The sequence below is a fragment of the Copadichromis virginalis genome, linkage group LG6 (assembly GCF_057382275.1).
Source record: "Copadichromis virginalis isolate Kocher_CV1m ecotype Utaka linkage group LG6, C_Virginalis_male_GT1.1, whole genome shotgun sequence".
Classification (NCBI taxonomy): domain Eukaryota; kingdom Metazoa; phylum Chordata; class Actinopteri; order Cichliformes; family Cichlidae; genus Copadichromis; species Copadichromis virginalis.
Window position 1 is genome coordinate 40,587,444 of NC_140623.1, and position 15,040 is coordinate 40,602,483.

Below are 15,040 nucleotides of genomic sequence, written 5' to 3' on the forward strand. Positions count from 1 at the left end.
GCATCTGCAGGAGTAAACTCGTGCCACGAAGCTCCCGATGTACAGTTTTTGTGCTGACGTTAATGCCAAAGGATGTTTGGAGTTACGGACTCACTGGAGCGTTCAGAGTTTTTTTCAGTGTCTGTAAAAGCAGCCTGCCTGTCGTGGTGCTTGATGTTACACAGCTGTGCCAATGCAACTGAAAAAGGTTAAGACGTGCAGCTCAATACTTTTACAAATATAGGGTATAATTCTAAAAATCAAATACAGCTTTAAAATACACCAGCATTTACTGGTTTTCCTGCTACCCCCAAGTGGCCAAAATTAAAATAACACAAAAGAAAATCTTTAAAAAAAACAAAAAAACAAACATTTTTTTAAAAGCATAAAGATGGACATTGCCACCGTGATAAAGTAATGGTTTTGCACTCATTTTTAAGGTGAAATTAGCACCATGTTGTTTTTTGTTTTGTTTTCGTTTTTTTGTTTGTTTGTTTTTTAGCTAGAAGTAACCGTGTATGGATAAAAGGGCGGAGTGCTAAGTTATCAGCAAACTGTAAAGCTCACGTGTCAGTCAACACAGCTGCACCATTAACTTAATTAAACAAGTAGATGAGTTCTATAAACACATTTTTTTTATGAAAAGAGAGAAAAAAACACTTTTGGAGTCCCTCAGGTGGACATTAGAGGTACTGCATTTTTGCCTTTTCCATGTTGGCTTTGTGTTTCAGCTCTGGAGGCTCCCCCTATTGTTTTTCACACAGATATTCCACCTTGAGGCTGTCAGGTGACACCCCCGTCGTTATGACGCCTTTGCTTGTTCACACTGAACCACAGCGGGTCAGTGTGGTTAAACACAGACCGGCTTAATCAGAGGGCCATGACGTCTTATGTGTCCCAGCGAGTTTTCGGAAGGGCTGGCGCCACATTCCAGCATTTGACACTTGATGAGTGTGCTGTTAGGCAGTGTTACGGTAGATGGTTGATAACTGCTCACCTTCTCAATAAAGGTGCTACAAACACACAATGACACACCTCTCATGGGCTTTCTGTTCCAAACTGGACCGACAAGGTTGCTTATTTGAGAACTTGTGTGCCTTTGTTTTATATTAAAGAAAAAAGTGTTCTAGACCTCAGCTTATTGCAAATGAGGAGCAACCAATGCAGTGCAACATCTCTCAAAACACAAGCGGCCTACACTAGAATATGTTGCACAGGAAGGGTGGAAATAGTGGATCGTGTGGACCCAGGTTCACACTGATTCATGATTACTGTCTGCCGGCTTGAACGTGAAAGCCCTCCGGTTCACTTTTGCACCTTTAACACAGAAGGTGTCCTCATACTTGAATCTCCCTGCTGTGAACAGGCAGTACATAAAAGAGGTGGAACATGACGGTCATAAATGTCATAAATATGTAAAAGAAAATGTCAAAATGGCTCAAAATGTTCACGCTGTCATCACATACATCATCTGACAGAGGGGTACACTGCTGGATTTCCTCATTGAGTGGCTTCATATAGTTCTTCCAAATGTTTCCTGCCCCCATTTCCATTTCAATAAGAGCTGCTGCAGTTTTGTTTTCATTTTCAGAGACACATCATTTACCAGAACACGTTGTTGAAACACGAGCACCGTTCGACTCCTTTTTTCTGCAGCGTTGACATGGAGAGAAAGGCTGCGCCGGCAGACCAGCAGCAGGAAGAGCTTTGGTTACTTGTTTTGGGTAGTTTTCATAATCGATATTGTATGATTGGTAGTTGTGTAGCAAGCAGTGCGAGCAGCTTTACAGTGTAAAACACTTTTAGGATGTATGTAAACCGTCATAGACGTTAGGCAGATTTTTATATATTAGAGAGCTTGAATTACTGGAGGCTCACAGTTGCTGTATTAATGTATAGAAAATAACAAATGAAAGACAATGCTTAAACATTAGTCAATTATTGTGTATTGACTATTATTATTATTAATAATAATAATAGTAATAATTTCTGAGTTCTTTCCTTTTATGGACAACATTTTGAATTGGTTACTGTAGTAAATGTAGTAGTTGTGGAGACTGTAATAAAATAAGTTCAAAAACTTTTAATAAGTTAAATATCTTGGTGTAATAACGTATTTAATCTATTATTGCCCTTTATTAAATAAAGATATATGTATATATTCTGTGTTCATGTTTAACTTTTATTTATAGGAGGCAGAATTTCTGAATTTCTTTTTGTTTTAATTTGCACTCAATTAATAAGAGACAAATAATAATAATAATAATGCTCTCACTTGTTCCACTGCTTGTTAATGCAAATATCTAATCAGCCATTCACACAATAACAACTCAGTGCATTTAGACATGTAGACATTGTGACGACAACCTACTGAGGTTCAAACCGAGCATCAGAATGGGGAAGAAAGGGGATTTAAATGACTTTGATTGTGGTATGGTTGTTGGTGCCAGACGGACTTATCTGAGTATTTCACAAACTGCTGATCCGCTGGGATTTCACACACAACCATCTCTGGGTTCATAAAGAATAGAGAAAATATCCAGTGAGCGCAGTTGTCCGGGTGAAAATTCCTTGTTTATTCCAGAGGTCAGAGAGGAATGGTCAGACAGCTTCGAGCCAATAGGAAGGCAGTATTAATTCAAGCTTTGCAACCAAGGTATGCCGGGAAGTATCCCTGAGCATACATGTTGAACCCAGTAGCAGAAGACCACACTGAGTGCCACTTTTGTCAACTAAGATAAGGAAACTGAGACCACAACTCACAGCCTCTGCAAAGTTGGACCATAACAGATCGGAAAAACTTTACCTGGTGTTATGAGTCTCAGGTAGTAGAGTCATTATTTGGTGTAAACATCATGAAGCATGAATCCACCTGCTTTGTGTCAATGGTTTGGGCTTCTGGGGGTGTTGTGGGGGATATTTTATTGGCACATCTTCGACCCCTAGTACCGACTGAGCATTGTTTAAATGCCACGGCCTACCTGAGTATTGTTCCTCACCATGTTTATCCTTTTAGTTTTTTAACTTCTAGTGTCGGTGCAATTACATCTTTCTTTCTTTCTTTCTGAAAATCAGCCCACAATTTCTGGCATTCTTATGCTCCATATTTGCTCCATAACTACATGAAATGAGAGAAATAAGGACTAACCAAACATAAATAATAACATCCGCCAGGGGTCATAAAAACACTCTGAGATCTAACAGTATGGATCATATATCTATCAATTAGGGACAAGAAAGGTGGTGGTGGGAGTAAAAATCAGAGGAATTAAAGAGGAAGTACCGAGGTTCATTGTAATGAAAGTAAATTTGTAAACCTCCTTCACCCTCTCCTTCTATTGACCCACCATTGAGGACTGTGGCCTCAGCCAGGTTACTGTGATCATCTTCTTAGCAATGAATAAAACAACTTTCAGTAGGAATATCCAATTGTTGCTTTTTAATCCATCTGGTGCCCAACGTATTGATCTAATAGCTCATTTGATTGTTAACATAAAGAATTGCTCCATACTTGGTGGTGTGGCACATAGCTTGTCCCGTTCTTTGTGTTTCTGTACATATAGGCTCTCAGCTATAAATACCTCTGAAAAATCATGTGCTGCATGTTTGAGCTGAAGCTGTTCAGAAGACATCAGCTCGTCTGCCTCAAATAGCTGACCCAACATTAGAAGTCCCTTTCTTGCCACCTTCTAAACCCCGCCTCTAATTTGGAGGAAGGAAAGTGAGAACGATGTGCAATCATCTTGCTTACGAGTCTTAATTTCTTTTTCACAATGGACCATTTTTAAAGATAGGTTTTTCACAACAATTATTTATTTGATTTCTTCTCCAGATGACTTTACTCATGAAGGGGATTGTATCTGAAAATATATTTGATCATTCATTCTGTTCCACCCTGACATAGATGGTTTGTCCATCCACAGTGTACCCATTTTCTGGCGACTGCTTCGTGGGGTATATCACACCTTGACACAAAATATTTGAACATGACATTGAGTTTACTGTAATCAAATGACCTCCACAGTCATCAGATCTCAGTCCTATAGAGCACCTTTGGGATGTGGTAGAACAGGAGATTCTCATCATGTGCAGCTGACAAATCTGCAGCTTGGGATGCTATCATGTCAACATGGACCAAAATCCCCAAGGAATGTTTTAAGCACCTTGTTGATTCTACACCACAAAGATTTGAGAAAGCAAAAAAGGGAGTCCAGTGATATTAGAAAGGTGTAACTAATAAAATGGCCAATATGCAAATAATATTAAGCTTTGAAACAAACAAACAGTTGTTTGGCCACACAACCTGACAGAAGGTCTGTAATAAAATACAGACATTCTTTAAATCAAACTAAAATAATAAACTGTAAGGCAAACATTGATTTAAAAATAAAAATTTCCTACTAAAGGATTAAAAACAAAATATTTTAATAATTAATTGTGTGGAAATGGTTACTTTCAGAACTGTCAGTTTGACTGGTAAAAAATAGTTTTTCTGGAAAATATAAAAAAAATTACTTATGACTCACCTTTGATGGGAGATTTTATTACTTTGAAGTTTTAGTCATATTTTACACCGTAAATCTTGGTAAGACGCATCTAAGGATGAAAGTCTAAATGACCCAAATTAACCCCCTGAGGGTGTTGCGTTCAGGGACAACATACGGCTCTTAGATAAATATTTAAACAGGCAGAACTCATGGCAGGATTTTAATGGCTTCATTAAAGGCTTCTTAGCTGGACAAAATATATTGTTGTAATTTTAAGTCAGTTTCAGCAGTAGACTGTATATCGGTTTCATTTTCTTTTAAAAATAACTATGTATAATAGTGCCTTTAATATAGAAACCTATATGTGTAACATAATAATACACACATATATAATTTTAATAAAGATTTTACACATGTAGTCTATGCTTGCCACCGAAAGCACCTTATTTAACTGAGTTTTTTAAAGGACCAGTGAAAGCACCATGAGCTAAAACCGGAAGACGAAATATTAAAAACAGGATATACACAAAACGCGTCACACTCAAGCGTCGGCAGCTCCATTTTCCAGCTGGTGAAAAACTTTGGTGGTTTCACCTTCAGTCGCTAACGGTCAGTTTTGGCCATTTCCATTTCTCTTTGGGACTGAAAAGAAACGTTTTTCAAGATGGGAGGCGGCGATCTGGTAAGTCTGAGTCTTAATCTTTTACTACGGGCGCATGCGCCGGGGAAGAAACAACGCTAATACCAAACTCCATTGAAATTAATGGTTAATTTATAGATGTTTGCTTACATGTCATACACAGACATTTAGGGCTTGAATTAAAAGCTTTTGGAATTCTGTAGGAAGCATAGTTAAGTTCGGCTATAATTCCTTTAATTTCGGTCTTCTTATTCTGAACTAGTTGAGGATTATAAATATGAGTACATTTTTAGATCAGAAACCTTTAATAAATATTTTACTTATTTTTCTGTGTAGAATGTACTTATAGATATGAAATATTATAGATTTTGTTGTCAAATAACATTTGGATCATTGCGGTAGAATAAAATAATTAAAATTAAGAACTATAGATATTAAAGGCTTCGGCTAGTTATTGTCTACTAAAAGGGAGCTCCTGGTGGTTTCCAATGATGTAGCCGTTGATGGTTTTGACGTGTTTTCTACCAGAACTTGAAAAAGAGCTGGCACCCCCAGACTATGAAAAACATTGAGCGTGTCTGGAAAGCTGAGCAGAAACATGAGGCTGAACGTAAAAAGATCGAGGAGCTCCAGAAGCAGCTGAAGGAGGAGCGAGCCCGAGAGGAAATGACAAAATATGCGGAGGAAACCGGCGTCTTAAAGTGAGTTATCTCCTGTGTTATGAGGAACGATAAGTTAATGGTTCAAAGAGGAACGTTGTGTCTGAGATATGCTGTACTTTTATTGGATGGTGACAGAAAAAAAGATGATCGGTTGGACTGGATGTACCAGGGCCCTGCCGGTCAGGTGTCCAGGGATGAGTACCTGCTTGGGCGCCCCATTGACAAGCAGATCACTGACCAGTATGAGGAGCCAGAGAGCGGTCCCTCAGCTGAGACAGGCCTCCTGCCTGGGTCCATATTTAACCCCGCCACCCCTGCCTCCAGCCTCGATTTGGCTGCCAAGATCAGGGAAGACCCCCTGTTTGAAATCAGGTGAGTGAACGTGCCATTCTCTTTTGATTTGTTCTGAAGATATTGTTAAATTTGCAGATGATCATGTTTGCGTTTTGTTGGTGTTGTAAAGGAAACGTGAGGAAGCAAAGAAGAGAGAAGTCCTGACTAATCCAGTAAAGATGAAGAAAATTAAAGAAATGGTAACGTTAAGGTCCAAAAAGCTGGTATCGGTGTAGGTTAATGAGATATAACATCCTAAAAAGCATTATTATTACAGGCTGATGATTTCTATCATGTAAATATTTGTATTTGTTTGGTTGTTTTTAAATAGCTTCGCCAAAACCTTGACAAGAAAGACAAGAAAAAGAAGAGGAAGAAGGAGAAGAAGGAGAAGAAAGGAGACAAAGACAGAAGGAAGGAAAAGAAGCATAAGAGGAGTTCAAGTTCGAGCTCGGAGGAAGACGATGAGAAGAAACACAGGCTAGTAAAGAGGTTGTTTCAGAAATGATTGCAGTATGTTATGAGACTTCTGTGTAAACCAGCAAATTGCTCATAAGTACCACTTTTTTTATATATCGTTTTTTATTCGTTTTTCAGGTCACACCCACGAGACAACTCCTCAGACACCAAATCTCATTCTCATCATCATCATCATCCAGGCTATGGTCTACAGGTCTGTACCACAGCTACTGTGATCACACACATGCACATGACTTATCCTGCATTTTCAGCATCTGATCTCTGAGACATCCACTGTGTGGGAAACAGTCCTAGAGCCTCTAAAGGGAAAGTCTGCGGAGTGTCTTAAGTTCAAGCTTGTATTTGTGAAAAGTAAAGGTGCCATAACTAAACAGCAAAGCTCATCAGTTTAAAGGGTAGAGTCATGCTTTGCTTCATTAGTTCCAAATTAAGGGAAACTCTCTGCATCATGAGTGGGTTGTAACTGGTGTGGAAGTGATTAATCAGATGTGCACTGGCAAAACCAATCGCTTCATCTTTAAAGTGTTTTTAGTAAATATGCTTATAAATATCCACAAAATATTAACCTTCTTCAGCATGCCTGGAAAACTTTAATATGCATGCATGAGTGTGTTCACATTCTGCCATTCTGACCCACAGTTCTCTGTGTAAGCTGCACACACAGCACGAGAGTAGAAGTTGAAAGCCTTCAACAAGTAGAAATAAGGGACTCCCGGTGACCAGGGAGCTAAAGTTTCTTTGCAAGTGTTGTTGGGTTTTTGTTGTTTCTTTGTTTTGTTTTTTAAAAGCAGCATGCAGCTTTTCTTTTTCTTGGGGGTTTCTGGCCCAATCCACTGTAAGGGGAGACCCTCCTGAAATGTGTTGCTGATTATTGGTCTTTTCCCTCAGTTCCCAACAGACAGATATCAACAGACCTCGACCTCCTCCGGTCACTCAGGGCGGCGTGAGAGGAGCCGATCCCGATCACCTCACAGGAATTACAAGGACAGCCGCTCCTACTCTTCATCCTCCTCACATCGGAGTGAAAAGAAGCAGGAACCTAGAGCTCCCAGCCCACAGAAGGACCGCTACCAGAGACAGAGGAACCACGTGCCCAAGTAAGAGTGTACACATCTCCAAAAAGTATGTTTGTGAACGTATTTGTATGATAACTGATTAAATATTGCAATAACTGCTTTGATCTGCTCTTTTTTTTTTTTTTTTTTTGCAAGCACTTGTAAATATTATCGATGTTGTAACTGTGATACGTGTGTTAAGATGAGCAGATGAGCTGCTTAAATTGTAACATGTTACATAAAATCTCATCTTTATCACCACCCAGGCTGAACTGGTTAATTTTCCATGTTGTTCTGTCTGATGTAGGAAGCTCTCTGCAGAGGAGATGGAGCGAAAGAGGCGTGAGATGATGGACCAAGCCAAGCAGCGGGAGGAAGACAGGGAGAATAATGTGAAGCGCTATAAGAGGCAGGACGAGCAGGAGAAGCAGAGGGAACAAAACGCCAAGCATGACCGCCACGCTGGCTTCATCCAGTAAGTTCAGAGTGTGATGTTTGTGGACACAAGTCTGATAATCAGATCAGTTATTTGTGTGTGTTTGTGCATTTTAAGTTTCAGTAACTGACCTTTGTCATCTTGCAGCAACATGAAGCTGGAGAGTGCCGCGAGCTCCTCCTTAGAGGACAGAGTGAAGAGAAATATCCACTCCATTCAGAGGACGCCAGCCTCCCTGGAAAACTTCATGAAACGATAAAGACAAAAAATCACATTACAGTCAATGAACTGACTAAAAAGACTGCCACACACCATTTTTTGACTGGGGCAGGTGAGCTGCGAGCCTGTCAGGAATTCAAACACAGGCTTTTAATTTGAAAAGCAGATGTCATAGTATTCATATGTACAGTACAAAAGGCCTGTTGTTACTTCATGTGTTTTAGCTACTTTCTTCAAATCAAATAACTGTTTATAAGGTTAAAGTAAGTTTGTGCAATTTACTGTTTTTGTTTTTACATATTGATAGGACTTCTTATCTCAAATGCTTTTGTAATATTCGTTTGGTACTGTGAGTAACAAATGGTATAAAAACTACATTTCTGGATTTGTACTATTCATTCTTTTTTAAATGCCACTTGTCACTGATCATAGACTGTTATTTAAGAGAAAATATACTTTGTATACCCTGAAGTGGGGAAATTCCTTTACTTAGCACCTGAAAGTTAACATCAAACAGATCAAATAAAGAGAGTGGAAAGAGAATAAAATGTGACAAAATAAATATATTAGCATGGTAAAGCTCATTTGAAATCAAAGTAAAGCAGTTATGTAACTATATAATAGTTAACTAGCTTAGTCAATGACCTGTATAAGCACATCACACAGACCAGCTAATTCATGCAAACTAACCAAGAAAATGTTAACAGTTGCCCAAAACCAAAGTTCTGTATCTCACTGCAAACCATAAAGGTTGTCACAATTGCATTAGTGGACCAACAGCATCAAGAGCACTCCGTGAAGCTCAGCAGACACAGCAGCAGTACTTGCATCATTTTTCTTTTCTGAAAGTTGCTGTTTAACACAGACCCAGCCACACACTCAGACAAAAATGGGTTCATCCCAAAGACAAACTTAACAACATAGTATTTGCTGTACAGCAGCGAGGAATGCTCAGACCTCTATGTTGGAGAGACCAAACGGCCACTTCATAAATGCATGGCACAACATAGAAGAGCCACCTCAATGGGACAAGACTCGGCTGTCCATCTGCATCTAAAGGACAAAGGTCACTCTTTCGAGGAAGCCAATGTTCACATTTTGGAGGAAAGGACAGATGGTTTGAAAGAGGAGTGAAAGAAGCCATCTATGTCCACTGTGAATGGCCATCTTTGAACAGAGGCAGTGGCTTACGGCACCAACTGCCTGCCACCTATAATCCAGTTTTGAGATCCCTTCCTGGAAGCCGTAATGCCCACAAACATCCTGGGCCATTTGACCTCAGGAAATCACATGATAGGGCGGGCTAGGTTTCACAATGGGTTCACCTGAAAACTTGGCTGATTTTGACCCACACCAGTGGGTCTTGGCTTGTATGATTAGGTAGAGGATCAATAGGAAGTCCATGACCCTCTTGGGGACACTGGCATAGGGCTTAAAATCTGAGGCTCTCTACCAATCGCTCTTAGAACTGGAGAAGCTTCTTGGATGAGAGGTGAAACATCTTCAATAAAAGAAGTCCAGATGCTTTTCTTTCCAAGCTCCTAAGAGTTTAACACATACAGCTTTACCTGTTCTCCCCTCCACTAATTCAAGTCCCAGGAGCCAAATCAAAAACCCAACTTTTGACTTCTGTGAGGAATCTTTGTAGAGGCCATTGATGTTGCCAGCATTCATGCTTTTGCTGCTGCATTATGTTTTAATTACTGTGTGGTCATATCCTTGTGTCTTATATACAGTGCCAGCCACGGCAGATACAAATAAAATCCTGGGACTTTTTCCCATCTTGGATCCCTGTGTGATCAGCGTTTTCTCAGGAGCAAACATATTTGTCCCTCAAGTTTTTCCACTTCTTTTTACCTCCTCTCCATTCTGGTATTTCAGAATTTCCCTCCAGGAATTTGCTGACATTTGTGAGTCCTTATATGAAATCATTATTGGTGCCATTCTTATTCATTGTGGGCTGCGACCGCCAAAGGTGTAGTTAGATTTCCTGGAAAGTCAGGTTATGCTGTAGTTTGCAGCATAGACTGAAGCATAAATCTCCAGTAAGGCCATGTGTTTGCTTTCACCTTATGGCAACTATCCTCAGCTGGAATAAATTGTTCTGCAGGTTATGTGGCGTATGATGAGCAGCAAAAGTGTTATTGTATGGCAAAATAATAATAAAAAAAAGATTAGCTGACCTCTCTCTATTATATGGTGGCTGTGTCACATGAAGTGATTGTACACGTGTAATTACAGTGGATTATTTATTTTTTTCTCGTTCATGATCAAATAAAGTGTAATCTTTAGTTCACGACATTTTTAGCTCTGGGTTAAACTGTATGTCTAACTGCCTAAGCCTTATTTTAACCTGTTGTGTTTACAGGGGAGTGACAGCACAGTTTTAAACTACCTTACCGCTCCGCTGTGTTTCAATTTCGCTTTAACGCGCCTCTACCAAACTATGCACGCTTTGGTCACGCTGCATTTCTCACCCAATCACAGTTGCACATCGCTGAGGATGTCAGCCAATCATATCTGAAGGCTTCCGTTACGTATGTAGATCGTTAGTGTGATCTCGTGTTTCTAAATCGTGTAGTCACTGTCGGAAGCTAACGGCAATCATTCACAAAGCTGGGAAGCAGCAGAGTTTGTCCGTTTTAGCAGTTAGGAATCTAAACCAGCGCCTTCACAATGGTAAGAACATTAAAAATAAGTTAACATCCGCGCGGCTGGTTGGATAAAAATTATATTAAACTGAGTTTGTAGGCTAACAGAGACTTGAGCTAACAACGGTAGCATCAGACATCTTTAGCATGGTCACTAAAGTTACCTACCGGTAACATCTGAATTAATTCTGAGGAAAATGCGAAGTTAGTTTTACAGTAAATCATTATTTAATTACTGATAATGTCCTAATGAATAATTTAGCTCTCGATTCTGGAGAATAAAACTAGAGAAAACCTGGAAGCTAAAAGCTTAGCTTCTGCTACTCTTGAGCTAGCGTTGATTTTTGTGCAGGATTGTTTTTTTTAACTCACTTTTTTGGCTTTGGTTTTAGTGTATTTCGTTTTTCAACGCTAGTGAGCGTGTTTAGTCTCAGCCAAAGCTCACTAGACACTGTAAGATTAAACAGACACTGACAGATTAAACTTTAAAGCGATGAAAACAGTTAAAACTGGATTTTCTAAAGCTATTGTCAGAAGCAAGCATCAGCAACCTGCATCTCAGGAGCGCTGTTCTCCACTAGAAAACCTCATGAATTGACAAATGTATACATGCAATATTTCACACACTTTCTTACTGTTTATGTGGTAAGATGGTAGCTCTTGTGAGAGTTACACTTTTTGGTGTTAAAAATTTCTGCTTAGTCAGTATACGTTTTGCTTTTGATTTTATAATGTATTAAATAAACGCTATTTTTCCACTGTAGCCAAGTCAAGACTATTATTTCTACAGAAAAAACAGAATACATTTAGATACTTTTTAGACACAGAAAGGGAGAAAATACGAATATGACAAGTTATACCACAAAAAAAATATCAGTAGATGTCAGTAGATCGTCTAATCCTAATAGAACAAAATCCAGGACTTTTTTTTTGGTGGTATTCTAACTAAAACACAGAAATTGATTTGTTATACATGCTGTATACATGTTTGTCATTTTTGATACCCAGTTTTTAAGCATGTACATTCCCCTGATTCAGTTTTATGGTAAGAGGAGACAGTGAAAGTATGAGACTTTTATCTTTAGTAGTTTTTCAGATATTCATGTTCATCCAAACTTTGGACCAAAAAATCTTCAGGCAAATCTGATGACCCCAGTCATTTGAGGTGATGTGACCCTTTTATAGATTTGGTTGATCAGGTGATTGATCCATTTTTGTCCTCCATCCTCTTCTCCTCTCCCAGTCTATTATGTCATATAATGGCGGGGCTGTCATGGCCATGCGGGGGAAGAACTGCGTGGCGATCGCAGCAGACCGGAGGTTTGGCATTCAGGCCCAGATGGTCACGACAGACTTCCAGAAGATCTTCCCTATGGGAGACAGGCTGTACATCGGGCTGGCTGGTTTGGCGACAGATGTTCAGACAGTGTGAGTGGGAATCTCGTCCTCTCAAAATGTCTTTTTTATGCCTGTATTTTATTTGCTCTGCTCGGAATCAGCTCATTGGTTTGCGAACTTTCAGCTCAGTTTCTTAAAGTTTGAAGTGAAGCAAAATATGTTGAAAGAAATTAAATACAAGGGTAAAAAGTGATTTTTCTGTGTCCTTTCCTCATGTTTTATTCTCATCCACCTGCACACAAGGAGTCTTAACTAAATGAGACACCCTCACTTCAGAGACCAATTTTTTTTTTTTTGAATGATGTTAAATATATGTGATATTTGGCACAGCTGGATCATCTCTCAGCCTGCTGCTGATGTATTTTATGATCACATCTTAACAGTTTGGCAGCAGCTCTTCCTAAAGGGTTTGTTCCTGCTGTCTCAGCCTGTACCTGGGAATAACTACAAAGTCATGTCAATGGGAGAAAAATTAACCAGGGTCCAGTTTAACCAGACTAAACATTGAGTGTGAAACCACCCAAATTTAATTACCACAGTCTTCGTGTTTGATAGCAGAAGATGGTAGTAACAGACTTTACTGAACTAATTTCTGATGCTGAATCAGGACAGATCAGTGGTCGAATGATTTCTTGTCATCCATCCCTTTTTGCAGAGCCCAGAGGCTGAAATTCAGACTCAACCTGTATGAGCTGAAGGAGGGTCGCCAGATCAAACCCAAAACCTTCATGAGCATGGTGTCCAACCTGCTGTATGAAAGGAGGTGAGTACACTGAACTGCCGAAAGCATGAATACTAATTTGTCTTTTGTTTCTGCCAGTTTGTTTGAACAATGAACTCAAAAGGTCACCTCAGTGATGTTCTGTGTTTATACTTGCACAACAATCTATTGGACGACGTACTCCTGGAGTCTGAGCTCGGTCCAGTCAGTACTTTAATGCGAATGTGGGAATGCTGGACACTTCTTCATGTCTGATTCTCTCATTAGGTTTGGGCCTTACTACATCGAGCCTGTGATCGCCGGATTAGATCCTAAAACCTTTGAACCCTTCATCTGCTCCTTGGATTTGATTGGCTGCCCCATGGTGACAGAGGACTTTGTTGTGAGCGGCACCTGCTCGGAGCAGATGTACGGCATGTGTGAATCTTTGTGGGAGCCGGATATGGTCAGTATTAAACCTGAAACCACCTGTACTTGGGTTTAGTTTATTTGTGTTCAGATAAGTCTGCAGGATTGTTAGTGAGCTTACCTTTTCTTTCTTTTTAAATTTAAATATCTGTAGTTTTAACTTACACTGTTCAACATCCAAGGAATTTAAACGCAACATGGTGATTAAAGACGCAGTAATTCTTCTGAGGTGTTGAAACTCTAATGAGTGTTGATTTGAATTTTGTTCTGGTCGTGCAGGAGCCGGATGATCTGTTTGAGACCATCTCCCAGGCAATGCTGAATGCAGTTGATCGAGATGCAGTTTCTGGCATGGGAGTCGTCGTACATGTCATGTAAGTATGGCGTGCAGGTTTGCATCCACACTGTCTTTCAGCCATGGCTGGTGTAACAGGTGGGGCTTTCCCTGAATGAGGGGTCCGAGAAGAATTAATCTTATAGTGGTGGTACACATCCACAAGATCCATCATTTCTATGCTGCTTGTTCTTTGTCTGTAACTAAGCAACCAAGAGACAGACCTCAGTCTCCCCTCTTAATACTCCTCATTTATTTCTTCACCTTTCCTGCGTGGCTTTAACTTTTTTCCCTCTCCTTTGTGTTTTGGTAATTGTCTAAATGACCAGAAGTTTAAATCTCAATATGATTTAGACTTCCAGCAATTATGAAAAAATGACATGTTTGCACTAATTTTTGCTACAAAGATCAATTTATTTTTTGCTATAAATCACACCGTTGGTTTACAGCAGTGTTTTCACCCCTCCCTGACAGCTCAGTCTGTTTAGTTCAGCTCAAGACAAGATGACTGACAGAGGGTTGTTGGTCAATGAGGTCCAGAAGTAGGAAAAGGTTAGATGAATCTGTAGAAGTGTTACCCAATCAGCAGTTATGTGCATACAAGTCAGTCCACATGACGAACATAACAAAGTATGTATTTTGGGGCTGAGCACAGCGCAGAGCTGCTGGGTGGAGTCTGCAGTGATTGACAGCTGTTTTCTTTTGTCTGGCAGTGAGAAAGACAAGATCACCACACGAACCCTGAAGGCCAGGATGGACTAGAGCTCCTTCTTCTCTTCATACGTCATTAACTCAGATATTTTGTACAAAAATAATAAGAAATCCTTGTATTGTGTCTCTTTCCTCATTCGCACTGTTCAATAAATGAACTTAGGTTTAAACAATAAACACGACCGATGTCATTGTTGGAGGATCTTGTTTAAAGTTGCTTCTAATCTTAGAAATCGAGTTCACTGTCGAAATCAATGCCTCAAAGTGAAATCGCAAACTGATTGAATGAGCTCATCAAAATCCTTGATGAGTTGTTAAAATGCTCTAACAAATTACATTTTTAAGGATTGAGGGTGAACCACAAAGTTTAGACTTCACCTTTGACATTTGTGCCACTTGTTCCTTCAGACCTTCACCCTTGATAACACACCTGTGTGGAGTAGTGGGAGAGCAGTTGAGGGTTCAAGTCCAATCAGGCACACCTTCCAGGAAAGCTCACCAAGAGCACACAAGTCTCCCACAGAAT

The 15,040-nt window shown here is 39.7% G+C and overlaps 2 protein-coding genes across 3 annotated transcripts; both read left to right on the plus strand.

Annotated features, from left to right (window-relative positions):
• Positions 1-4,972: 4,972 nt before the first annotated feature.
• Positions 4,973-8,676, plus strand: cwc25 (CWC25 spliceosome associated protein). 2 transcript variants are annotated; one of them, XM_085460442.1, is made up of 9 exons: positions 4,973-5,148; positions 5,635-5,807; positions 5,904-6,140; positions 6,232-6,301; positions 6,433-6,593; positions 6,699-6,774; positions 7,470-7,678; positions 7,944-8,111; positions 8,220-8,676. In XM_085460442.1, exons 1-9 carry the CDS (start codon positions 5,131-5,133, stop codon positions 8,329-8,331), a joined length of 1,224 nt encoding a protein of 407 aa, XP_085316568.1. In that variant the 5' UTR covers positions 4,973-5,130; the 3' UTR covers positions 8,332-8,676. The 2 variants fall into 2 exon arrangements, with proteins under 2 accessions (XP_085316568.1, XP_085316569.1); XM_085460443.1 differs by having other exon boundaries at positions 6,433-6,581.
• Positions 8,677-10,823: 2,147 nt separating this feature from the next.
• On the plus strand, positions 10,824-14,716 carry psmb3 (proteasome 20S subunit beta 3). The gene is made up of 6 exons (XM_085460445.1): positions 10,824-10,970; positions 12,186-12,370; positions 12,996-13,103; positions 13,329-13,506; positions 13,749-13,843; positions 14,517-14,716. Exons 1-6 carry the CDS (start codon positions 10,968-10,970, stop codon positions 14,563-14,565), a joined length of 618 nt encoding a protein of 205 aa, XP_085316571.1. The 5' UTR covers positions 10,824-10,967; the 3' UTR covers positions 14,566-14,716.
• Positions 14,717-15,040: the final 324 nt, after the last annotated feature.

What these genes read in the sequence shown, in the direction of transcription:
- cwc25 (XM_085460442.1), top strand. An exon ending in ATCCAGGCTATGGTCTACAG is followed by an intron (nt 6,775 to 7,469) that starts GTCTGTACCACA and finishes CTTTTCCCTCAG; the next exon opens with TTCCCAACAGACAGATATCA. An exon ending in CGCCACGCTGGCTTCATCCA is followed by an intron (nt 8,112 to 8,219) that starts GTAAGTTCAGAG and finishes GTCATCTTGCAG; the next exon opens with CAACATGAAGCTGGAGAGTG.
- psmb3 (XM_085460445.1), top strand. An exon ending in GCGACAGATGTTCAGACAGT is followed by an intron (nt 12,371 to 12,995) that starts GTGAGTGGGAAT and finishes CCCTTTTTGCAG; the next exon opens with AGCCCAGAGGCTGAAATTCA. An exon ending in AACCTGCTGTATGAAAGGAG is followed by an intron (nt 13,104 to 13,328) that starts GTGAGTACACTG and finishes TTCTCTCATTAG; the next exon opens with GTTTGGGCCTTACTACATCG.